At 45.8% G+C, this 23,202-nt stretch overlaps 11 protein-coding genes across 11 annotated transcripts; 5 read left to right on the plus strand and 6 right to left on the minus strand.

The window, feature by feature from the left end:
- Window positions 1–63: 63 nt before the first annotated feature.
- Window positions 64–1,907, plus strand: PICMEDRAFT_17688 (hypothetical protein). Its single transcript, XM_019161696.1, has one exon. It carries the CDS (start codon window positions 185–187, stop codon window positions 1,757–1,759), a length of 1,575 nt encoding a protein of 524 aa, XP_019016311.1. The 5' UTR covers window positions 64–184; the 3' UTR covers window positions 1,760–1,907.
- Window positions 1,908–2,244: 337 nt separating this feature from the next.
- On the plus strand, window positions 2,245–2,985 carry PICMEDRAFT_73975 (hypothetical protein; the record flags this gene model as incomplete). Its single annotated transcript, XM_019164635.1, has 1 exon — window positions 2,245–2,985. The coding sequence occupies one exon, from the start codon at window positions 2,245–2,247 to the stop codon at window positions 2,983–2,985; it is 741 nt and encodes a 246-aa protein (XP_019016312.1).
- A 2,831-nt stretch (window positions 2,986–5,816) lies between these two features.
- On the minus strand, window positions 5,817–7,019 carry PICMEDRAFT_12934 (hypothetical protein; the record flags this gene model as incomplete). The annotated part of the gene is made up of 1 exon (XM_019159989.1): window positions 5,817–7,019. The coding sequence occupies one exon, from the start codon at window positions 7,017–7,019 to the stop codon at window positions 5,817–5,819; it is 1,203 nt and encodes a 400-aa protein (XP_019016313.1).
- A 106-nt stretch (window positions 7,020–7,125) lies between these two features.
- PICMEDRAFT_73977 (hypothetical protein) lies at window positions 7,126–7,608 on the minus strand (the record flags this gene model as incomplete). Its single annotated transcript, XM_019164636.1, has 1 exon — window positions 7,126–7,608. The coding sequence occupies one exon, from the start codon at window positions 7,606–7,608 to the stop codon at window positions 7,126–7,128; it is 483 nt and encodes a 160-aa protein (XP_019016314.1).
- A 201-nt stretch (window positions 7,609–7,809) lies between these two features.
- Window positions 7,810–8,814, minus strand: PICMEDRAFT_73978 (hypothetical protein; the record flags this gene model as incomplete). Its single annotated transcript, XM_019164637.1, has 1 exon — window positions 7,810–8,814. One exon carries the CDS (start codon window positions 8,812–8,814, stop codon window positions 7,810–7,812), a length of 1,005 nt encoding a protein of 334 aa, XP_019016315.1.
- A 109-nt stretch (window positions 8,815–8,923) lies between these two features.
- On the minus strand, window positions 8,924–10,793 carry PICMEDRAFT_17692 (hypothetical protein). Its single transcript, XM_019161698.1, has one exon. The coding sequence runs from the start codon at window positions 10,525–10,527 to the stop codon at window positions 9,316–9,318; it is 1,212 nt and encodes a 403-aa protein (XP_019016316.1). The 5' UTR covers window positions 10,528–10,793; the 3' UTR covers window positions 8,924–9,315.
- A 2,941-nt stretch (window positions 10,794–13,734) lies between these two features.
- Window positions 13,735–14,700, plus strand: PICMEDRAFT_23142 (hypothetical protein; the record flags this gene model as incomplete). Its single annotated transcript, XM_019162297.1, has 1 exon — window positions 13,735–14,700. A coding segment is annotated over one exon (966 nt), but the record flags the coding sequence as incomplete, so codon positions are not given.
- Window positions 14,701–15,249: 549 nt separating this feature from the next.
- Window positions 15,250–17,989, minus strand: PICMEDRAFT_17694 (hypothetical protein). Its single transcript, XM_019161699.1, has one exon. It carries the CDS (start codon window positions 17,672–17,674, stop codon window positions 15,392–15,394), a length of 2,283 nt encoding a protein of 760 aa, XP_019016318.1. The 5' UTR covers window positions 17,675–17,989; the 3' UTR covers window positions 15,250–15,391.
- Window positions 17,990–18,229: 240 nt separating this feature from the next.
- PICMEDRAFT_73982 (hypothetical protein) lies at window positions 18,230–19,855 on the plus strand (the record flags this gene model as incomplete). Its single annotated transcript, XM_019164638.1, has 1 exon — window positions 18,230–19,855. One exon carries the CDS (start codon window positions 18,230–18,232, stop codon window positions 19,853–19,855), a length of 1,626 nt encoding a protein of 541 aa, XP_019016319.1.
- Window positions 19,856–20,251: 396 nt separating this feature from the next.
- On the minus strand, window positions 20,252–21,270 carry PICMEDRAFT_17696 (hypothetical protein). Its single transcript, XM_019161700.1, has one exon. The coding sequence runs from the start codon at window positions 21,199–21,201 to the stop codon at window positions 20,461–20,463; it is 741 nt and encodes a 246-aa protein (XP_019016320.1). The 5' UTR covers window positions 21,202–21,270; the 3' UTR covers window positions 20,252–20,460.
- A 216-nt stretch (window positions 21,271–21,486) lies between these two features.
- Window positions 21,487–23,186, plus strand: PICMEDRAFT_17697 (hypothetical protein). The gene has a single exon (XM_019161701.1). The coding sequence runs from the start codon at window positions 21,538–21,540 to the stop codon at window positions 22,993–22,995; it is 1,458 nt and encodes a 485-aa protein (XP_019016321.1). The 5' UTR covers window positions 21,487–21,537; the 3' UTR covers window positions 22,996–23,186.
- Window positions 23,187–23,202: the final 16 nt, after the last annotated feature.

A 23,202-nucleotide genomic window follows, 5' to 3' on the forward strand; every position in this document is an offset into this window, starting at 1 on the left:
CTCTGTTGTACACACTCTTTTCTTTTGGATGGGGGCGTTTGTCTGCTTCCCCACGTTTGTGATCTTATAGAAGAAAGAGGAGGTTGTCCAAGCAAACAGCCAGCCAATCAGACAAGCCGTAAGCCCGTCCGCCGTGTTTATTTAACTGTTGTAAGCTGTTTTATTGTCCCTTACCACTAGAACAATGTCCGCCATCTTAAAGCAGAGAGTCAGATACGCTCCATACCTCAAGAAGCTCAGAACCGCCGAGGAATGTGTTCCGTTATTCAAGGACGGCCAGTACTTGGGTTGGTCGGGGTTCACTGGTGTCGGTGCACCAAAGGTGATTCCAACCGCCTTAGCCGACCACGTTGAGCAGAACAAGCTGATGGGCAAGCTTGGTTTCAACTTGTTTGTTGGTGCTTCTGCCGGTCCAGAAGAGTCCAGATGGGCCGAGTTGAACATGATCCACAGAAGAGCTCCGCATCAGGTCGGTAAGCCGATCTCCAAGGCGATCAACGATAACAGAACCCAGTTCTTCGATAAACACTTGTCCATGTTCCCACAGGATTTGACTTATGGGTACTACACCAGATTCAAGAAGGACAACAACCTTCTTGACTACACCATCATTGAGGCCACCGCTATCACCGAGGACGGTTCCATTGTCCCAGGTCCAGCTGTCGGTGGTTCCCCAGAAATGATTTCCGTCTCGGATAAGATCATCATCGAGGTCAACACCGCTACCCCATCCTTCGAGGGTCTCCACGACATTGACATGCCAATCAACCCTCCACACAGACCTCCATACCCTTACATGACCGTTGACCAGAAGTCTGGCTTAACCGCCATCCCAGTTGATCCTTCCAAGGTTGTTGCTATTGTCGAGTCCACCACTCCTGACAAGGTTCCATCTCCAACTGCCCCAGATGAGATGTCGAAGAAGATCGCAGGCCATTTGATCGAATTCTTCGAGCAGGAAGTCAAGGCTGGTAGATTGCCAGAAAACTTGCACCCACTACAATCTGGTATCGGTAACGTTGCCAACGCCATCATCGAAGGGTTGGAGCAATCTTCGTTCAAGAACTTGACTGTCTGGACCGAGGTCATGCAGGACTCCTTCTTGCCATACTTCGAGAGCGGCAAGATCGACTACGCCACCTCTACCTCGATCAGATTATCTCAAGAAGGTTTCAAGAAGTTCTTTGACAACTGGGACTTGTTCTCACAGAAGGTGTGTTTGAGATCCCAGGTTGTCTCCAACTCTCCGGAAATCATCAGAAGATTGGGTGTCATTGCCATGAACACCCCTGTTGAGTTCGACATCTACGGTCACGCCAACTCCACCAACGTCAACGGTTCCAGAATGTTGAACGGTCTCGGTGGTTCTGCCGACTTCTTGCGTAACGCCAAGCTTTCAATAATGCACACCCCTGCCGCTCGTAAGACCAAGACAGACCCTACCGGTATCTCCTGTGTCGTGCCATTCGCCTCCCACGTCGACCAAACCGAGCACGACTTGGACGTCTTTGTCACTGACTACGGTCTTGCCGACTTGAGAGGCTTGGCTCCAAAGGAAAGAGTCCCATTGATCATCAACAACTGTGCTCATCCAGACTACAAGGACCAGTTGAACGAGTACTACGCCAGAGCCCTTTTCCACTGCACGAAGACCAAGTCCTTGCACGAACCACACTCTTTGAAAGATGCGTTCAAGATGCACATCAACTTGCAAGAAAACGGTACCATGAAGCTAGACAACTGGGACGTCAAGTTCTAAGCTTGGCCTGTCTCCCAGAATCCCTGCTGTCTTCCTTCTTTCTATTTATTCTCTCTAACTCATATATTTATTTATTTCTCTCTGTTTATGACTCATCTAATCTCGATATATAGATCATCCACATACATCCCGACATCCTTCTGTTCTCTACCTGCTCACCGACGCGTCGCTCGATTTCCGCCTCTTCTCCTCTTTTTTCTGCTTCCCCTCCGCCGTTGCGGCGAGCCGGGCCGACGGCGACGGGTTTGCAGGCCCGCCGTTGGCGGCGGAGGTGGTGAGGCAGCTGGCGGAAGCGGTGTAGCAGAGCCTCGGCGTGCTCCTGGCCTGGACGTGTACGGGCTGGAGGAGCCTGGCGTTGCTTTTCTCTGCAGTGCTGGACTGTTGGCTATTTCTGGGGTGCTGGACAGGCCCTGGGTCTGGTGCTGGTCTGTCGTAGAGGTTTCACTGTAGCCACCTTTTCTGCAAGAGCTAACTTTTCACCCACAATGGATCAACTCAAAGACCTTGTCACCAAACTCGAAAACCGTGTTGCTGAGCTCGAAACCAAGACCGGGCTCACCACTCCGTTGCCTCCTGCGCTCCGCATGGTCCTCATTGGGCCTCCTGGTGCTGGTAAGGGTACCCAGGCTCCAAACTTGAAGGAGAAGTATTGTGCCTGCCACTTGGCCACGGGTGACATGTTGCGTTCCCAGGTCGCCAAGGGCACCCCTCTGGGTAAGGAGGCCAAGAAGATCATGGACCAGGGTGGTTTGGTCAGCGACGAGATCATGGTTGGCATGATCCAGAGCGAGTTGAAAGGTAACCCAGAGTGCAAGAACGGGTTCATTCTCGACGGCTTTCCAAGAACGATTCCACAGGCTGAAAAATTGGACTCCATGTTGAAGGACATGCAGAAGCCATTGCAGAAGGCCGTTGAGTTGAAGATTGACGACGAGTTGTTGGTCGCCAGAATCACAGGTAGATTGGTTCACCCAGCATCAGGCAGATCCTACCACAAGATCTTCAACCCACCAAAGTCTGACATGAAAGACGATGTCACCGGCGAGCCTTTGATCCAAAGATCCGACGACAACGTCGACGCCTTGAAGAAGAGATTAGTAACCTACCACAAACAAACTGAGCCAATTGTCGACTACTACAAGAAGACTGGCATCTGGTCTGGCGTCGACGCCTCTCAGAGCCCAAAAACCGTCTGGTCCGACATCTTAAAGTGTTTAGGTAACTAGTCCATTCCCCGTGAAATGCCTGATCTATCTATTTATTTATTAATAAAAAAGTATTGTAGCCTGTTTGTCTATCCATATCCCTCCCTCATCTACCATACTCAATGTTAGTCACCGCATTACGCTCCAACCACTGTCCCATGGCCTTGACGTCGTTTCCGCAGACCTCGTTGCTCTTGCAAATCCAGCCCCTTGCCCACTCACCCCCTTCAAACATCGAAACAAAACGTCTCCGATGCTCCATACTCTTCGAAACACAGAACTGGAAATGCAACTTCTTTCTGTTTAACACCTCCTTCATGACCTCGCCTTTGACAAACTTGACGACCCCAGCCATGCTTTCCCTCGTCTCAGATGGAACTTTGCACTTGGCACTAGTGCCACATAGCTCATTTTCACAATCACGAGACCCACATCCGTTCTTGATCTGAAGAATATACCTCCTCTCTATTCTTTGCATCAGCTTCTTTCCATCAGGGTCGTAGACGGTAGAGTATAAAGATCCAAAGCAGTCCTTACAGAGCCCAAGTGCATTCTCATCCACTGTTCCAACAACATTCACACATAATTCATTGCTGCACACTTGTGGAATAGAATTGTTCAGACGATCCATATCGTGTAATTTCAGGTGTGTCTCTAGATCTCGTAACTTGATGATTTTATTGCACTTCGGGCATTCCGTTGTCTTCGATCCACATAACCACTCATGTAGGCTGACCCCATAGAATCTCGACTCCCCACATGGTTCACCCCGAGCTACCACCAAGTGACAATATCGGCATTCATGGATCGCTTTTGGACAATCCCTAGAGATATGTTGTGAAAGTATGTATCTTGTTGTACAATGATACTCTTTACATTGTTCACATGTAACACCAACTACGCTGATATCATCATGCATATATTCAGAATGTAGTTTCTTGCTCCAGTCACTATCCCCATATGTAGAGCAACAATGCCAATGTGTTGAAGGAACAGTTTTAAGAAAAACTTCCCCACAGCCTTCTGGACATAGAACATTGTTTCTCCGACAAAAGTTTTCATGGAGTACCTGCGATGATGCCTTGATTATATTCTTACAATAGATGCATCGAACAGAATCTGCATCAAGGATTTCACTTTCTTCACTTCTGCTATCCTTATCCTGTTTCCGCTCCTTTAAAATAGTAAATTTTATAGCACTAAGGCTATGATCATAATATTTTCCGAATCCGTAAACATATATGTTTATCTCATCATCAGTATCGTTGGTCCATTCTTTCTCTGGCCGATCCATCGTCGCAGTTTCGAACCTTGAGTCGCTTACAAACTGGTCAAAAGCAAGAGAAAACTCTCCGTCAGCGACAAAACTCTCGGCAGAACCAATTTTCAACTTAACTCTCTCACCAACTTGTATTTCACCTTCCTTATCTCCAAAAAGGTCAACGTACTCGCCAGGCAATGTGTCTCTATGACTGTTATTTGATTCAGGGCTTAAATCACCTTCAATGCCACTCGGTGTTTTTATTTTCAATTCAATATCCCTATCAATAACGCATACCGTGCGTATATTTTCTGTGGTCTTGACAGATATAACGTCTAGAACGAATTGCTGCTGATCAAAATCAAAAATAAGAACATCATTTGTTGTTACTGCAGTATAATTGGCAGGGAGTGTGGCTTCTAAAAATGACTTCCAGTCCAACACTCTATAATTTTCTCTCGGTGCTAATTCGATCGTTGCCTTCTTCGTCGTGTTATCAATGGCCGAAACATTTAATGCCAATTCGATGGAAAGAATCTCTGCCTGATCATCCTTTTCTGGATATTCCTCAATGTTATCATGAATTGGTGGACATATTTTCAATCTTTTAGTTATATCTTCGGATAAAAAAATACTGCTTTCGTCTTTATCGTGAAATTCCTTCACCCCGACATAAGTGTTTTGGCTCGGAGTACTGAGCCTAAACACTAGAGGATGGGGTAAAGATCCGAGATCATGTAGTTTTTGTAACTCTATCAACGAATTAAGTATTTTTTCTGGCAGAATGACTTTGTCCGTATGCTTAGGCAAAATTTTTGCCCCATTGTGAGGCTGGTATGTTAACTTCTCCAGTATTTCCAACTTTTTATCTTGAGTCATCCTCTTTGAGCTTTCGATTCTTGAACTTGGATATTGCAGTTTTATTTCAGCCAGAAAAGTACAAAATAATACACCAGAATAAGATATGCAGGCAAAAAAAATGGCTAACGGCAAATGTCTAGGAAATCATGTTCCGAATACAGCTCTCCGGCGATCAAAACTCTACATTGGTGAATTTTTGCACAGCCCTATTTATATGGCTCGCTAAATCATCTGTGCACATTCGGAGAAGATTACCGGTTCGTTCTTCCTCTGACTGTTTCACCAAATCCTCAAAACTCCAAGTGTCGAGGATCAACTGTGCAAGAAACGGATTGGATATGCCACAATCCTCAAGCCATTTGTTTTCAGCTGTCCACAAGAAGGGCTTTTCGTCGAAAGCACTATACTTTTGAATTAGCTCTAACATGCTTACCGCAATGATTTTAGGGTCACTTTCCACTACGAATATTTGTACACCATAATCTTCAGCGTCTTTAATAAAAGAAAGAAGCTTTTTGTCATTTTTTAGCCAGTCAGTTTTATCCACTGCTATTACAACAATCAGACTAGTTACTTGCATTGCAATTTCAAACATTTGTCGAAACATCAAGTTCTCTCCCGTATGCATATCAATCTGATAAATGTTGATGGGTCGGACAAAAATTACTCCACAGGATGCGTTCAAAAACATATCATACTCCAAGTTTGAGCTGTTCATTTTGAATTCGTTTCACATAACTCTGTTGGTATTCTCAAGTATATTACTAAACTGACGAAATGCCGCTCCGAACTTTGTAGCAAAATTTACATTGAGCATTACATTACAAACTTGAGAGGGAGGAATATTCAGAACCGTTTCATCGAGGTCTATTTCACTATAATCTAGAATTTTTGCACGTTCTACATTTGGTGGGAAATCTTGCTTTCGGAACTTATTCATCAGTTCTCTAGAAGTAGCCTGAGTTTTAGGTAATACAATTTCTGGAAGTTGATAGAATGATCCCGTTGTTTGGTTCAGAACATCAAGATCTGGGTAATTTTTACTGAAGTCAAATTGAGTCAAGTTTTCTCTTTTGCGTTTTTTCAGTGTAATAGAGCTCACTTCACTCATCATTCTTTTTGTTGATGCTGATTCGGATTTTTCAGAAGGTTTCACATGTACAACCTTTGGAGTTGAAGGCAAGTCCGTAAATTTGATTTTGCTACTTTGCACCTCGTCATCCGTTACTGTCGTATCACAGTGCACTTGCAAAAAAGTTTTATCTTCTGAGTTGCTATGATGGGACAAACTAGCACCACCCTCTTCTCCCAGTACGTTATGTGTATTGTTTTTCCAAGTTTCGTCAAAATCTTGCGAAAGGTTTATTGGAATTGATTGATGGATAGTTGTTGATTTTGCTTTACAGTCGTTTTCAATATCTGACAATTTTAAGCAGCGATCATTATCATTAGTCAATAACATTAGTGAAATGGTGAGTTTTGTGTTTGTTTCATTTTCAGCCATACCACTTTCCAACTTTAGTGTACTAAAAGATTCCCAGTCAATCATATAAGTTTCATTTTCACTGAAAATCCTTTCCTTGCTTGCCATTTTTTTGCAAAAGCTTTTTCTCAGCTGAGGATGTGTCCTCATTACTGCAATTGAAAGTAAAGGAAGCTTGTATTTCATTTCTAATTCTAAAATTGGGTCATCAATGATGTCGAAGATGTACGATTTCTCTATCTTCCACCCCAACGCTTTTTGAAAATTCCATCTTGAAAGTAAGTTTTCCAGATACAGACTTTGGGAGGAATTCTTCAGGTTAGTAGGAAGGAGTATTTCATCTTTAAGATAGTCTCCAAGGAGACAAAAACTTCGGCATTGTTTGAAGGTATTCATGACCGAACAATAGGGATTCAAGCTTTGAGTTCTCTTCACTTTCTGAAAGAACATGTTTAGGGTTTAGCGGTGAAGTGTGATTCCACTTCATATACATCTGAGCGTTATTTTCATCACGAGGTTTGCAATCAGTATTGCCAAAACTATTTCGGCAAAAAATTTAATCGTAAGTATCATAGAACAATGCGTTTGGTTTGGTAGAGGGATATTCCACGGGCTTGAATTCACAGCTTTGGCTCTTCACACAACCTTCTAACATTGACCTGCAACTAGATGTTAGACTTATGGGTTCCTTTAAAGTGACTAGCCTTTGCTGTTCCAGCTTTTTCTTGCTGAAGCATCGACTGTTGTCATATGACCAGTTTTGCTTTTTGCACTTCAAAACATTGGGTTGGCATTTTTCCTGTAACTTTGGAATATAAACGTTGTATTCATCCAAGCCAAATAATGACCAAGATGATCTATTGTCGATGAAACTACAGTCTTTGACAAGTAAATCATTTAAACTTGTATGAACCGAGGATGCTAACTTTTGCTGAGCCTTAGGAAGCAAACGTATCTTATCTAACTTCTCAACTCTGAAATTGGTAACATTGTTGTGCGGTTTCTCTGAGTTCACGGCACTCAGCCAGGGAGAAAACATTGATTGTTTTTGAACGCAAGTTCAACTAGCCGATTAGATTTTATTGTAAAGAACTTTTAGAATTATTAACTTACAGGTTGGAAAGTACACTCATTTTGAAATAGAGCGAAACTGTGAAGTTTACCGAGACAACTTTTGATTCACAGATAACAGATATATGACTACTCACGTACCCGAATGGCTATAAACAATCTATATGCCCTATTCTTCTCGATATAGTATGATTTCACTTTGTTTAAAATACCTTCTTGCGTCCTCATCAATGAGAACCAAGCTCAGAAATGTACGCGTGCTGAACTTTTTATTGACGTCTCTGTAGGTAGGCACCAGGTCGAAGCCACCCAAAAAGAGTCTGATGGGAATTGTTTCACCTTTAACTGGAGCGCCGTCCATGATTTCGAACCTGACTACTGTAGTACTCTCACTGACTTGGCTTGCTCCACTTCCGACAGTTTCCCTACGAATTAGGCTTAGTTCCATGTGCTTTATCTTGAGTCTTACCAAAAGGAAATATATTCTTCCCACAATGACCCCCTTCAAAGGAAATCTATTTTTGGAGTATTCAAACTCAATGTGTAAACAGCTTTCAATACCGACATCCATTTTGACTGTGGATACAGCAGAAGGTGACTTATCAACTTGGCCAGAGGAGTTCTTTGAAGCGATACTCTTATCACTGGTTGTCGATGCAGAATATGAACTTAGTTTATCACTTGAGCTACCATTCTTCGCAGCTGCACCATTGGAGTGAACATATTGGTATACCCACAACTCTCTTTCTTTGATGATATCTGCGCTTTTCCTTGAAACGGTGACTTTCAAGTAATACCTCAATCGGACGTTGGTTCCTCTATAACTCTCGTACATTTTCTCCACATTTCTAAACTCGAAGTTGAATGACTCTGTATTTTTGAGCTCACCAGGAGCAGCTAATTCTTGTGCAAAGCTGAGAAAGTCATCGTTTGTGACTTTGCCTTCATTATGAGTTTCTATCGTGCCTAGTAGTTGAACCCGGATTCCGTTGTGCTCAACTTTCTTATTGTCTCTTGTTCGTAAAATAGCAACCCCTCTTACGGTTTCTCCATCTTTGTAGAGTAGTAATCGTTCCTTACGGCCCTTACTTGAGTTCACCTCTACCACTTCCCTTGTGTCTTCTGAATCAAGGTTGATTTCAACGTCTAGCGGGGATTTGAATATGAAAGACATCTTATCTTGCCTCAATTGCTTCTTGCCTCTCTCTTCGGTATGCCACGATACTTCTACTATCGTCTGATAACGAGTACGTGGTGGTACTCGAGCGTTAATAACTGTCGCATTGATAGAGGTGATCGAAGCCTTACGCTATTGCGCGCAATTGCTAGATTAGCGGCAACATTCCTACACGGAATTGCCTCCAGGTAGAATGAAATGTGGGAGATGGGCATGGATTTGTCAATCAGTTGGGATTGGCAGCTACAAAGGTGGCTGAAAAGCTCCCAGGAGCAATGTAGCAGAAGAACTCCATGCCTTATGGTATTTTCTTTTGACAATACATGGGTTACCTGTAGTGTGTAGTTATTGTCGTTTGTCGAACTAGCAGAACTTACAGCAGCAGCCAGATTAGTATTTGCACAAGTGGTTTGAACTACTACTGTATACATATATCTAGCGTATGGAAAGCTTATACAAAAAGATATATGAGGATGAATGGAGGGAGAGAGACGGCACCTATTTGAATAACTTGGCGACAGAGACATCGCCTTCTTCGTTTTTGTTCATGACCTTTGCCACGGCAAGCTCAAAATCTTCCTGAGTGACGTGTATTCTTCTCTCTCTGAGAGCGTACATACCTGCCTCTGTACAGACACCTTTTATCTCTGCACCGGAGCAGCCACCCATTTTTTCGGCAATCTTTTTCAGATCTATTCCTCGAGTCAAGTTCATCGACCTGGAGTGGATCTTCAATATATCGGTTCTGGCATTCAAGGTTGGAGGAGGGAACTCGATTTTACGGTCGATTCTCCCCGGTCTCAACAGCGCAGGGTCTAGGATGTCCAATCTGTTGGTGGCCATAATGATCTTGATGTCCTTCGAGGACTCGAAACCGTCCAACTGGTTCAAAAGTTCCAACATGGTTCTCTGGACCTCGGAATCTCCGCCTCCGGAGGACGACTCCGAACGGGAGGAGCCGATCGAGTCAATCTCATCCATGAAGATGATGGAGGGCGCATGCTCCCGGGCCATCACAAAGAGCTCCCGCACCATTCTACTACCCTCACCAATGTACTTCTGGACTAGCTCGGAACCGGAGACCCTGATGAATTTGCAGTCTGTGTGGTGGGCCACGGCCCTGGCCAACAAGGTCTTGCCCGTGCCGGGAGGCCCGTACAATATGACGCCCTTTGGCTGCGCTATCCCCAAGGACTCGAACAACTCCGGGTGCTTGACAGGCAACTCAATCACCTCCTTTATCTCCTTGATCTGCTTGTCGAGCCCGCCCACCATGTCGTACGTGGAGTCCGGCACCTTCTCCACCATCATGAGCGACACCAACGGGTCGACCTTGTTCGGCAAGATCTTGTGCAAGTCGTACGAGTCCGACTTCAAGCACACGCGGAGCGAAGGCGTGATCTGCTTGATATCTATGTCCTTCGTGACGTTCACCACGTACTTCCCCTCCGGATGGATCTTCACCAACACCTTCTTCTTGCCCATCACCTTGATCACCTCTCCGACATACGATCCGGGCTCCTGCAAGAGCTTCAACTCGTCCTTGAGCGACCGCACCTTAGAGTTCAACGAGTTCCTCTGCGCCTCGAGTCTGCGTAAGTTCTGTGTCCGTGCTGCAAGCTCGATCTCATAGTCCTGGATCTTCTGGCTGAAAAACGGCTTGATGCCGCTCGTGTGGGCTATGGCGATAGGCGACGCAGTTGACGACATTCCTGTGTGTAGAAGCGGCAATTGCAAACAGAGTGAGGTCTGCACAAGTCTAAACAGCTCTTTTCCCGTCTCTCTGCCACTATCAGCCAAGGTGGCAAATCATGTCTACATCTCTATTTGGGAAACGGGCCCTCCCAGGGGAGGAAGGCAAAGAGCCTGATAACCCGTGCACCATTCCCCGACCCAATCCACCCTTCCTTCATTACGTAACGTTTTCATTTCCTTCCCCCCCTGCCGACGCGTCGTTAATTCCCTCTATTTCTTTTCCCTCCCCCCGTTCCCTGCCAAAAATGAGAACCGTCGCACGAAACTTTCCACACTGCTCGCTTTCGCCCTCTTTTTTTTTTTTCACGTCGCCCAGAAAATTTTTTCCGCTGAACGGCCATCCTGCCTTCCCCGAAGGAGACTCGGCGAGGCTTCAGCGGGCAGGCAGGTTGTCCGCGGCAGGCGTGCAGGCAGGAAGGCAGGCAGGGAGAGAGCGAGGGGCAGGAGCACCAGAGAGGGTCGCCGTCGGTACGTGGGACCCGTGTGGACGGTTGGGGGCCTCACTTTACACGTCTACGAGAGACCGTAGCCTTTTGCAACTGGTGCTTCTTCTCTGCGTGAGCGTGCTTGGCTCTGTTCCGCCTTCTCCACAGACCACACCGTCGAGCCCCGCCACGTGTACACCTTCTGCTGTTCTTGTTCATCCACAGGTCCACCAGAATCAGCCGTCGTCACCCCGAGTTCGTCACCGTACTTTTCCACCAGTACCCACTTTTTCACTCCTGCCTAGTCAGTCTGCCGATCACCGCTACAAGAACCCGTTGCGTTTGCCGATCCCGACCAAAGCGACCTTCTTGTGCCACAGAACTGCCTGCATAGCGAAGAGAACACACGAGCTATTGCTACCTGATCCCTCATCTCCACTGGCATCTTCATAGAAGTGGCTTGATCGATTTTAGCATTTTTCGTTAGGAAACCACCCCCACCCCCGCTGCTACACACCGAGCACGGGTCTAACATTTCGTCGTATCGTTTATTCACTTATTCGTGTCGTCTCACTTTTTGCTCCATAATTATTCATTTCGAGTACTCCCCCCTTATTACTAATCTCTTTACTAGACTCTCAAAGGAAAAGATACACCCCAGAGCATAAACCGGCTTTACTTTATTCAAGCACCAACACCAGTCAGTATCATCATGTCAGCGGAGCAACCAGCGCAACAGCCTGTTGAACCTTCCCCTGAAACTAACTCGTCTGCTCCCCCATCTCAGTCCACCTCTGCCAAGCAGACCTCTGCAGCACCGAGCTCTCTCCCAAACCCACCCGTCACCAATGTTCAAAAACACCTCCAGCAGCAGTTGCCACCGCAACAGCAGCAACAGGCGCTAAATCCACAGCAGCAACCTCACCCTTACCCACAGCAACAGCAGCAGCAGATGTTTCCTCCACAACATCCCCACCAACAGTATCCTCATAAGCCCAAGAACTACAACAACATGAAAGGCCAGTTTAACCCAAACTACCCTAACTATCAGAAGTATAACAATAACGCTTATGAAAACTACCCAACGCACAACAAGAGCAACGGTAACAGGATGAACAACAACAACGTGATCAGACACAACCCAAACAGCCCTGCCAACAGTAATACCAGCAACCCAAACAACTTGAATAACAACGGTTACAAAAAGGGTTACCGTAATATACCACCACAACAGTTCTATCCAAACCAGAACCCAATGATGCCAATGCCTTACTACCCAATGCCTTATCCTATGCAACCACAACCTGTGTTACCTGAGAAGCCAATCACATCTCCAATCAAAAAGCATACCCAATTGAGTATCAAAACCAAGGACGGCACTCCTGTGAATTTCTCGCATTCGAAATCGTCATCTATAAGCAAAATCCCATCTTCCATTACGTCCGCTCCAGTCAATACATCTGCTCCAACCACTCATCCAGTTAACTCTCCAGTCGCTGCCGCTGCAACCGCTGCCGTTGCTGCCGCTCCTGCTGTTGCACCTGCCTCTGCCGGAGCCACAACAGAACCAAAGGGAAAAACTTTAGAATCGAAGAAAGCATTTCAACTACAGTTTTTGCAACAACTGAAAGCTAAGAAGAAGGCTTCTACCTCTACGCCTGCCGCATCCGCTGCTGAAACAGCTCCAAAGGATTCTACACCTACCGAACCGTCATCTACCACACCAGCTGCTGTTGAAGAAAAGGTCGAAGCTTCCAAGGTGGAACCTGAGCAGGTACAGAAAGCAGAACCGGTTGCTATTGCAACCGAGGAGGAAGCTCCAGTGTCTGCTCCAGTTTCCGAAACCGAATCTAGGACCACTGCATCTGAGCCTGAAGCGACAAAAGAAGCAGAAACTTCTCTAGAGTCAGCACCAGCACTTGAAGCAAAGGATGAAGCCAAATCTGAAGAAGCAGCGGAAGTCAAACCAGTAGAAAATGCTGAAGAAAATGCTGAAGTCAAGCCCGAAGAAGAAGCCGAAGAAAAACCCAAAGCAGATACAGAAGAAAATGCTGAAGAAAAGTCCGTAGACAATGAAGAAAATGTTGAAGACAAAACTGTAGAACAAGCCGAAGAAAAGGTGGAAGGAAATAGAGAAGAGACGTCTGAAGAAAAGATTGAAGGAAGTGCTGAAGGAGCTATAACGGAAACTACAGAAGACAACTTAGAAGAACAACCCGCAGAAGAAGCTGGACCTTCTCATAATATGACAATGACTAACTTTTTCGAGAAAATTGAAAGTGCTAAGGCTATTCCAGATGTTTTTTCCTTCAAATATGCAGAAGGTTTCCATGGTCCAGACGCTAGTCTCGAAGCTAGAAAAGTCCTCACATACGATCCAATTTTCTTATTACAGTTTGAAAAGATTCATTATAACGTCGATGATGCATGGAGGGAAAAATACTTGTCTAAAATTTACATTCCGGACAAAAGCGAATCTCGCGATAAATCTTTCAGAATGAAGGATAGTAGAGCTCGTTCCAATGGGCCTATGAAGGGTATGCCAATCAGAGGCGAATTTGAAGGTAGAAACAATTCAAGAACCGGCTCTAAGAGAAAAGGACGCGATGCTCGTGATCCTCGCGATGCACGTGAAAGGAGTAGAAAAGGAGGAGACAGAGATGGTTCTAGAAGGTCTCGTGGCCCAAGAGGTGAAAAAGAAAGAGCTGATGAAAAACCACAGATTAAATTGGCTCCAGAAGATGTCAAACCTCTTGAAAAAACTGCTAATAGATGGGTTCCAAAATCTCAAAGTAAAGCCAAGGAAGTTAAATATGCTCCTGATGGTGAAACCGTCATCTATGATAATGAAGATTTGGAAAAGAAGATTAGATCTTTGTTAAACAAATTGTCTCTAGAATTGTTCGATGATATCACTGATGAGCTGATAACTCTTGCCAATCAATCCAAATGGGAAACTGATGCTAATGCACTTAAGATGACAGTCAGACTTACTTTTGCGAAGGCAACAGATGAACCTCATTGGTCTTCTATGTATGCTAAATTCTGCCAAAAGTTGGTTTCAACCGTGGATAAAAGTATTTACTCAGAAGATTACCCAATACCTAATGCCACTTCCGAAAACCAGTATTACACAGGTACCAATTTGGCATACCGTCTACTTGTTACAAGATGTCAGTCTGAATATGAAAAGGGTTGGTCTACTGATTTACCTGTTAACGAAGATGGTTCTCCAATCGAACCAGAATTAATGTCCGATGAATATTACGCATTAGCAGCTCAAAAGAGAAGAGGTTTAGGTCTCGTTAGATTCATTGGTGAATTGTACAGACTCAACTTGATCAAATTCAGAGTTATTGTTGGTTGTATAAGGATACTTACAACCGAGCCTGAAAAGGAAGACAAACCTAAGGCTGCCAAGTCCAATGGGCCTTACTTGCCACAAGAAGATACGTTGGAAACCCTTAATCAATTCATGCTTACGGTCGGTCAACCATTGGAGGAGGATGTTCCATCATGTGTTGAATATGCATTCCAGTGTATCAAGAGTTATATTGACAACCCTGCTATTGGATCACGTATTAAGTATAAATTCTTAGATTTGATTGATCTCAGAAAGGCTAGATGGATGAATGCAGACTCCAAACTGGCAGGACCTAAGACAATTTCTCAGATCCATGCTGAATTCAACAAAAAGCAAGTTCTACATGAACGTGAACGTAGTTCTAGAAGTCGTTCAAACAGAAGCGGCTCCAAATGGGGTAATGATCAAATCTCTTCCACAGATATCTCTAAGGTCGGTGTGATAAGGAAGAGTGGTGAAAGCTCAATGAACGTTTTGCGTAAAGGTAAAGCTTCAGCTCCCGTTAGCGATTTCACTACTGTTTCCTCTAGAAATAAAAGTTCCAAGGGTAGCGCACCACCTGTCTCTAGAACTGCATCTTCCATGTCTACAATAACTGCATCTGCTGGTACTGAAGAAAGCAGTGAATCAAGACAACAAAGCAATAGATTCAACCTACTTATGGATAACGAGGATGAAAATTCTGCTGAGGAAAATGTCGAAGAAGAATCCGAAGGAGAAGATAAAGAAGAGGAATCCGAAGAAGAAGCTGAATTTGGAGATGCTGCCGATGGTAAACACGGAATAGAAGCAGAAGAAACAGAAAAGAAGGAAGATGCAGCTGTTGAAAAAGCTGATGCTGAAACTACCGAAGCTTAGTTCAACTTGTCATGTTATATATAATCATATGTTTTTGTATATGTCTTTTTTTTCATGTTTTAGTTTTATTTTTTATATATTTATATAATTTTTATTGTTTTGATTTCAAACTCCTAATTTTTTCTAACATTCATAGAAAGAGAACATAACCGAAAGGTATCGGTAACATCATCTAAGGCCTACTGTTTTCCACAATCAATTGCACAAATTCATCCTCAGGGTCTCTTGCGAATTTGGAAGTATCTCCAATGAACAAAACCTTTTTGATTGGGATGTTGATTTTGCCTTGAGGGAAGATCGAAAGTAGGTTGGCGTGTATACGTCTAACAGTATCATCATCGCCATTACTAATTTCATCTTCACCACCACTTCCACGGAAAAATCCTGCTTTATCGACAACGGCGCATATTTCATCCAAGGAAGTGACGTTATTAACACAAACCTCATCGTTGAAACAGTTCAACATGTCTAACGATTTCATGAGGGAGTAATTGGAGGTTGTACCAATGACAATCAATCTTCTTCCATCCGGTGGACTAGACGCAAGACGAGTCATAAGAGCACGAAGAACGACTGCAGAAAAACGAGGACCTATTGGAACGTAGTCAATCAAGGCTTCGATATCGTCGACAACTAATAAGTTAAGTGGGGATTTGTAGGCGTCACGGAAAACACTGTCAATGTGCTGAACCTTTGCTGATTCGGACATACCGACCATATCCTTGGCGCTCAATAATCTGATAAATGGAAACTGTGAATCTAGAGCAAGCTGGCAGGCAAGAGCAGTCTTACCTGATCCGGCAGGCCCATAAAGTAAAAGCGAAGAGAAGTTGAAGTCTGCAGATTGACGAAGTTGTTCAATGTCACGCTCCACACGCTTGATGACCTGGTGAATCTTCGGTGAATAATTGATGATTCCACCTTTCACACAGTCATGCAAATCTTCCTCATGGACACCGAATGCAGGCTTGACTTCCTCGAGGGCATTCAAGAAACACTGCATGTCAATGATGATGTTGCTGAAATCGCCATTCAACTGACCCAACGTCCCGACCTTAATGTGTTTGTTAAGGGCAAACGAGCCTGCGGACTTTATCAAACCCTCGATTTCGGCACCGGAGAAGTTTTTCGTCAACTCGGCAAGCTTTTGAAGGTCGACGTCTTTGCCCAGGACGTTGTTCTCCACCATCTTCTTGGTCTTGATCTTCAAGATCTGTAATCTGCCCTCCTCATCCGGAAGATGGATTTCCACCTGGACCTCGAATCTACCCGGTCTCAGCAACGCACTGTCAATTAAGTCCTTTCTGTTTGTCATACCGATGACCAAGATGTTGTTTAGTTGGTCCACACCGTCCATCTTTGCCAACAACTGGTTTACCACGTTATCGGCGACCCCTGTTCCGTCACCCCTGGACCCTCTCTGCTTGAACACGGAGTCCAACTCGTCGAAAATGATGATGTGCAAGGCAGAGGAGTCTCCCTTCTTCTTGTACTCAGCCTCGGCGTCCTTGAAAAGATTACGGATGTTCTCCTCGGAAGACCCGACGTACTTGGACAAGATCTCGGGACCATTCACAATCTTCGGCTCCCTCGCGTTCAACATCTTACCGATCTGCCTGGCAATCAAAGTTTTACCCGTTCCCGGCGGGCCGTACAACAACATACCCTTCACGTGGGTCATGCCCATTTTCTCGATGACCCCCGGGGGAAAGATTCTGGAGGCAAACGCTCTTCTGAAGATGGCCGTGAACTCCTTGTCAAGTCCACCAATGCCCAAGTCCTCAAACTTGAAGTCCGGCCGGATGATAGCGTCTGCGTTGGGTCTGGTGCTCGAGGGCTTGAGGTTCACTAGGCCGTCAGAGCCCTTGTAGAAGTTGACGACGGTGGTCTGGACCACCATGCCCTTGCTCATGATGTTCGACGATGCAGGGATCCCGTCCGCGGAGACCTGGCCCAAGTCCACCACCAACGTGGACTTCACAATCACCTCGAAGTAGTTCCCCTTGAACTCGAACAACAAGATCTGCGTAGGCTGCAGCACCTGCGACTCGAACTTCTGCACAAACACCTTCATCATCTCGTCGCAGTCGTACTGGATGTTGTTGGCTCTGTTCTTGTTCCAGAAGTTGATCTCCACGTTCACCGTCCCGAGATAGCCGCCCTTGTTCCCGTTTTCGGCAAAGAGGTCGTACTGCGACACCGTCACGTTCTGGTCCGTCGACCACGACCCCCAGAACCGCTGGTTCCCGCTCAACCCAATCGACCCGGGCATCACCTTCGCCGTGTTTCTCACCGAAAACACAAACTTCCCATCCAGGATCACGTACGACCCGTCCGGGAAGTCCTGCTGCGACGCAGCCACACAGTTTGTCTTGGCGATCTCATTGTCTGGCGAGTTCTTCACGATCAGCACTCTCGACGTCGGTCTTGGCGCTCTTCTGAAAGGCAATGACATATCTGCGTGCTGTTTCTGCTTCGAATGCTGTCTCCCGGCCTGTAGCAGTCCCGCTCCGGCCCACACCGGCACCAAAACGATGTTTCGTCTGCCAGCTTGGCCTTCCCTGGCGTCTTCAGATGCATCTGCATGGCCTCGGGAGTCCCTGCACCCGCCTCGGAGGCCTTCACTGCGGTCGATCGACGCGCCGATCGGCGCGTCGATCGTCCTATTATCCGTTTTTTTTCTTTCCCGCCTTAGCCACCACCGTCTTCCGCTTCCGCCTTAGATCCGCATTCTGTCGGCCACAGACCCGCAGCGGCCGCAGAAGCGGCTAAGTCGCGTGCTGAAGCCGCTGTGGGTCGGGGGAGAAGATATATGGATCCACACTTCGGAGGAGAGGCAGATAGGGAGGCAGATGGGGGGTTGAAAAGTTTGGGGTTTGCTCCGTGGGTATATGCTGGGGTTGGTGAGAGAGTCCTTTCTTCTTCCTGGCTCAGTTGCGGTGGTGCTTGTGCTGTTTTGAAAGTTGTTGGATTTGCCAGAGTGCAAAGAGAACAGAGACAGCGAGCGACCATGACTGCAGCAAGCGAAAGTTCACCTCTTCTTCCTATCGCCGACTCGCCCAACGAGAGTGGGGCCAAGAAGCTGTCGCCAACGGCGTTCAGAATCATCCTCGGGTGCCTATACGCCAACGTGTTCTTGGCGTCGGTGGACTCCACGATGGTGGCGACGTTGCTGGGCAAGATGGCCAGCGACCTCGACTCGCAGGAACACATCTCGTGGGTGGCCACCTCGTACCTCCTATCGTGTGCGGCGTTCCAACCCTTGTTTGGGAAAATCTCGGACGTGTTTGGCAGGAAGCCTGTCATTCTCTTCAGCACGGTGTGCTTCTTCTTCGGCTGCCTCATGAGCGGCGTTGGCGACAACCTCACGTACTTGATTGTGGGCAGAATGATCACCGGGATTGGCGGTGGCGGCTTCTTCACGCTTGCCACCATCTCCGTCTCGGACCTCGTGCCGACCAGAGAGAGGGGTTTGTACCAGGGCTACATCAACATCTTCTTCCACGCCGGCTCCGCCAGCGGCGGGGTGCTTGCGGGCATCATCGACGCCTACTTCGGCTGGAAGTGGGCGTTCTTAATCCAGGTGCCCGTGTGCTTCATCACCGGACTCGCCGTCTACCTCTGGTTTGAACTACCTCGCAAGGCTGACGCAAATGACGACAAAACACACTGGGAAAACTTTGTCTCCTTGGACTGGACCGGGGCAGCGCTGCTGGTCACCTCATTGCTCTCCTTGATGATCATCAGTGGCACAAACGGCTCGGAGCTACCAGTCTCGTCCTACCGCTGGAAGGGCTTGGCAGCCTACACCGTCGTCGGCTTCGTGGCCTTCTACTTCTGGGAACGCAAGACCGACCAGCCTATCATCCCCGTCAAGATGTTGCACAATCAGACCATTTTGGCAAGCTCCTTGAACTGCTGGTTCACCTGCATGAATATGTTCTCCAGCTTGTTCTACTTGCCTTTCTACTGGACCAGTGTGAAGAACGTCTCTCCCTTGGATTGCGGTTACAGATTGATCCCAAGCTCTTTGTTGGCCTCCTTCACCTCTGTCTTTTGCGGATGGATGATCAAGAAGACCAGCAGATACAGATCGTTGCACATCCTCGCCGGCTGGTGCATGTTCCTCGGAAGTGGCATCTTGTATCTCTCCACAAAAGATGACAGCTCTTTCAGAGATAGTATCATTTCCCTACCATTGAGATATGGTTCCGCATCCAACATCACCACCATCTTGGTCGCTATGATCAGTGCCGTCCCGCAATCCGAGCAGGCTCTAGTAACATCCATCCAGTACGGCTTCAGATCAACAGGCTCGACCATGGGGGTCTCGCTTGCCAGTGCGTTGATGCAATACATTCTACGTGGGACCTTGGACTCCAATTTCGACGCGTTGAAGCACGTCAAACTCCCTGACGGATGGACCGCAGAGATGGTGAAGGCGGCAAAGTTGCAAGCCCTAGAGAGCCCAGGTTACGCCTTTGGAGATGCCATTCCAGCCGTGATACATAACGCCATCGTTTCTTCTTACTCTACTGCATGCCATGGTGTCTTCCTCTTCTTGATCGGTACTGGTCTAGCATCATTGATCTGTATTTACTTCACAGAGGAAAACGACTTGGACAAAACTAAATAAGAGTGTATATCCAAATAGACAATTCAATAACAACTAGATACACCCAGTGCTGACAGATTTGCACCCGATAAGGAGAGGAGACGGAAAACGGAAGGATCACTGCATCGTACTTTTTCAACCCATACAAAAAGAAACCCTGATTATGGCACTCTATACAGAACGACTAATGGCTGGCGCGTATAAAAAGAGGCTAATCCCTCCCAAACTTTTTTTCTTTGATTTTTCTAGTCTTATTCTCACTCTCCTTTGTATTACTCTAATGATATCAATTTGTTTAGCAACCTCAGCAAACAGTACAAGGTAAACATACTTCATATCAGTAGATATGGTACGATGTTCCCCACTGTTTTGAGTGTTTTCTTTTTTTTCTGTTTTGCAAACTAGCCCCTCGGATAGACACCAAACTTAATATGATGATTAAGATTTTAACGCATAGTTCAACTGACTCTAATGAGGACAAAAACTTACCATCAAATAGTCTTTCACCCCTATCTGATCTATGTTTGGTGTTTATTCTTTGGTTAACGTCTTGCTGTGTTTGTTGATTGTAAATTAGTTTATACAGATTACTGTTGTAAAAAGTAGGTCCATATGTTCCACAAAGCTCAATCCCTCGTTGGCTTCAAGGCATACATGCGGATAGGAAACAATTCTCTCGGAACCCCCTTTTGCAAGTCGGTGGCAATGAGCTTCCATCCTGCCTGCTTGAACAACCGGCGGAAGTTCTTGTCAGATCTCGTTTTGGAGCTGTCTTCGGGGTCAAACAAATCGTCATCACTATTGGTGTTGTTTTCCTTGACGATCAGAAGCCCATCCTGCTGCAGCCCCCTTTTGCACTGGTTCAACCATTCTAAAAAGGCATCGTCAGGAAGATGTCCACAGCACCACTGGCACCAGATCAATGCGTACCTTCCCTCTTCTGCCTTCCAGTCTTGCATGGGAATGTCGTAAATCTCCCCGATCTTTCCTTCCTTCCTCAACGGCTCCAATTCGACACGCATTTGCTGCACAAATGGCTCGACCGGCTCTAGTAAATCTACCTTGTCACACACCTTATGTAGGAAATCTCTAGTGACTCTCCCAATCCCAGCACCGAAATCAATACCGTACTTAATCTTGCCCGGCTCCGCCGACCATCTGGTTTTGAGTTTTCTCATAAAAGTTGACGAGCCTACTACATCTGCCCGAGGAACCGATGTTGCCTCTCCAAACCCGCCAAGCACACCATCAACAGTGGCCGGGACGTCAGTCCAATATGAAATGGCATCGTTGTAGTTGATCAGCTTGTCCACGTTCTCTTCTTCGCCACCCGTCTCCGCGTTTTCTGCCACTATCTTTCCTGGCATACTGAAATATTTTTTCTTGATAATGGTGTCTTTTTTCTGGTTTACAGAACCTCTTCAACCACCTTAACCCATTCTCCCACCAGCTGTCAGGATTATCACCCCCGTTCTTTTCTTCTGATACTCTATGGGGAAAATTCTCGCTTACGTAACCGATCCGGAAACCAGCTCTCGCGGCGCTGGTGTCGTCGAGAAAGTTGTCGAGGAAATGGTTATCTCCTCAAAGAGGACTGATTTGCTGAGTTTGATTTTGGCCGTCCTGGCCCCATCCTGTGGCTGCCGATTGTTCTTGGCTTTGTCTAAAGAAGGTAAACCAAAACACATCATACTGCTTCCAGAATGAGTGGATTCAGGACTTTGGATTTTATCAAACCGCTCAGCTCTCTCATCCCAGAGGTTGAGCTACCATACGAAAAGGTTGTCTTTGATGAAAAAATCGTCTACACCATTGGTGCTGCTGCTATCTACTTGTTACTTTCTCTCCCACTCTCTGGAGTGAACCCAAACAAGATCGCAGATCCTTTCTACTGGGTACGTTTGCCATTTGCTTCAGAAGCTGGTACTTTGCTTGAATTTGGTGTTCTTCCGATAGTTACTTCTGCATTCTTGTGGCAAATCTTATCTGGGTTCAAATTCATTAAAGTAAACTTCACAAACATTTATGACAGACAATACTTCCAATCGTTGCAGAAGGTTTTTGCAGTTTTGATTGCTATCGTCTACGCATCTCTTCTTGCCATTTCAGGCTACTTCCAACCTATCGATGCATTCGCCAAGACCGCAGCAACAGCAGGTGCTACTTTCTGGGCCAACACCTTAATCGTTTGTCAACTTGGCACTGCTACCGCTATCATCTGTTTAATGGTCGAGCTACTTGAGAAAGGTTACGGTTTCGGTCCTGGTGTTATGGCTTTTATTGCAGCCAATGCCGCCACTAAATTATCGGGTTCATTGTTTGGTATTCTTTCTAACCCAGCAACCCTAGAATCCAATGGTGTTGTTATTCAATTGTTCAGGAACATTTTCAACAAGCCATTTACAAATGCCATTTATGACGTTTTTGCTCGTTCAGGTGAAGCTAACTTCATTCAAGTTTACTTGGTCATAGGCGTATTAGGTTTAGTTTCATACCTTCACCATTTTCGGATGGACGTCTCCATCAAATCTTCCAAGGTGCGTTCAATGGTCTCAAACTATCCAATTCGTCTATTCTATTGTGGTGGCCTACCAATCTTGTTCTCTTACTCCTTACTTTACAATGCCAACATCTTGACGTTCTCATTGACAAAGATTTTTGGAGGCTCCCCATACCTTGCTTCATGGGAGATTGACCCATTCTCAAAGAAAACTTATGAATTAACATCAGGTCTCCTATATTTCCTATCAACTTCAAACTCTGCCTGTTGTGTTTATTTCAACATTCTCAGAATTGTTGCATTCACGTTGTTTGTCACTATAACTTCCGCAACATTTGGTCGTTACTGGTACGCAATGAGCGGATCCAGCGGTAAGGAACTTGCCAAGCAATTCAAGGACCAAGATATTGTTGTTGTGGGTCATAGAGATGCTACTGTTGGCAAAGAATTGAACAAAATGATTTCATCTGCCTCAGTTATCGGAGCTACGCTTCTAGGTGCTATTATCGGATTTGCAGAGTCATCAGGTCTTGCCAAGGGTTTGGTTGCTGGTGTTGTGGTTGGTGTATTGTGCTCACTCAGTTTGTTAGAGCAAGTCATGAGTGAATTTCAACAAAGTGGCGCAGCTAATTCACAGTTCTCGCAAGTCTTCGGCGTTTAAATTGATGGTTCTGAGTACTCAGACCTTATGCACCTCATAAGAAAACCTAAGATAACAAAGCGAAACAAAAATAACAAAGTAAAAAGAAAATCATTATTCACCCTCCGTCAACTCTGTACTCTCTTTTTCTATACTATAATACATTTAGAAAATTTATAATTAATCCCCTCAAAAGTTTATCTCTCACATCACATACCATTGCTTTGT

The sequence above is a fragment of the Pichia membranifaciens genome (genome assembly GCF_001661235.1).
Source record: "Pichia membranifaciens NRRL Y-2026 unplaced genomic scaffold PICMEscaffold_5, whole genome shotgun sequence".
Lineage (NCBI taxonomy): Eukaryota > Fungi > Ascomycota > Pichiomycetes > Pichiales > Pichiaceae > Pichia > Pichia membranifaciens.

Excerpts from the sequence above, each read along its gene's own strand:
- PICMEDRAFT_17688 (XM_019161696.1), top strand. The coding sequence starts at position 185 with ATGTCCGCCATCTTAAAGCAGAGAGTCAGATACGCTCCATACCTCAAG.
- PICMEDRAFT_17692 (XM_019161698.1), bottom strand. The coding sequence starts at position 10,527 with ATGTCGTCAACTGCGTCGCCTATCGCCATAGCCCACACGAGCGGCATC.
- PICMEDRAFT_17694 (XM_019161699.1), bottom strand. The coding sequence starts at position 17,674 with ATGTCATTGCCTTTCAGAAGAGCGCCAAGACCGACGTCGAGAGTGCTG.
- PICMEDRAFT_17696 (XM_019161700.1), bottom strand. The coding sequence starts at position 21,201 with ATGCCAGGAAAGATAGTGGCAGAAAACGCGGAGACGGGTGGCGAAGAA.
- PICMEDRAFT_17697 (XM_019161701.1), top strand. The coding sequence starts at position 21,538 with ATGAGTGGATTCAGGACTTTGGATTTTATCAAACCGCTCAGCTCTCTC.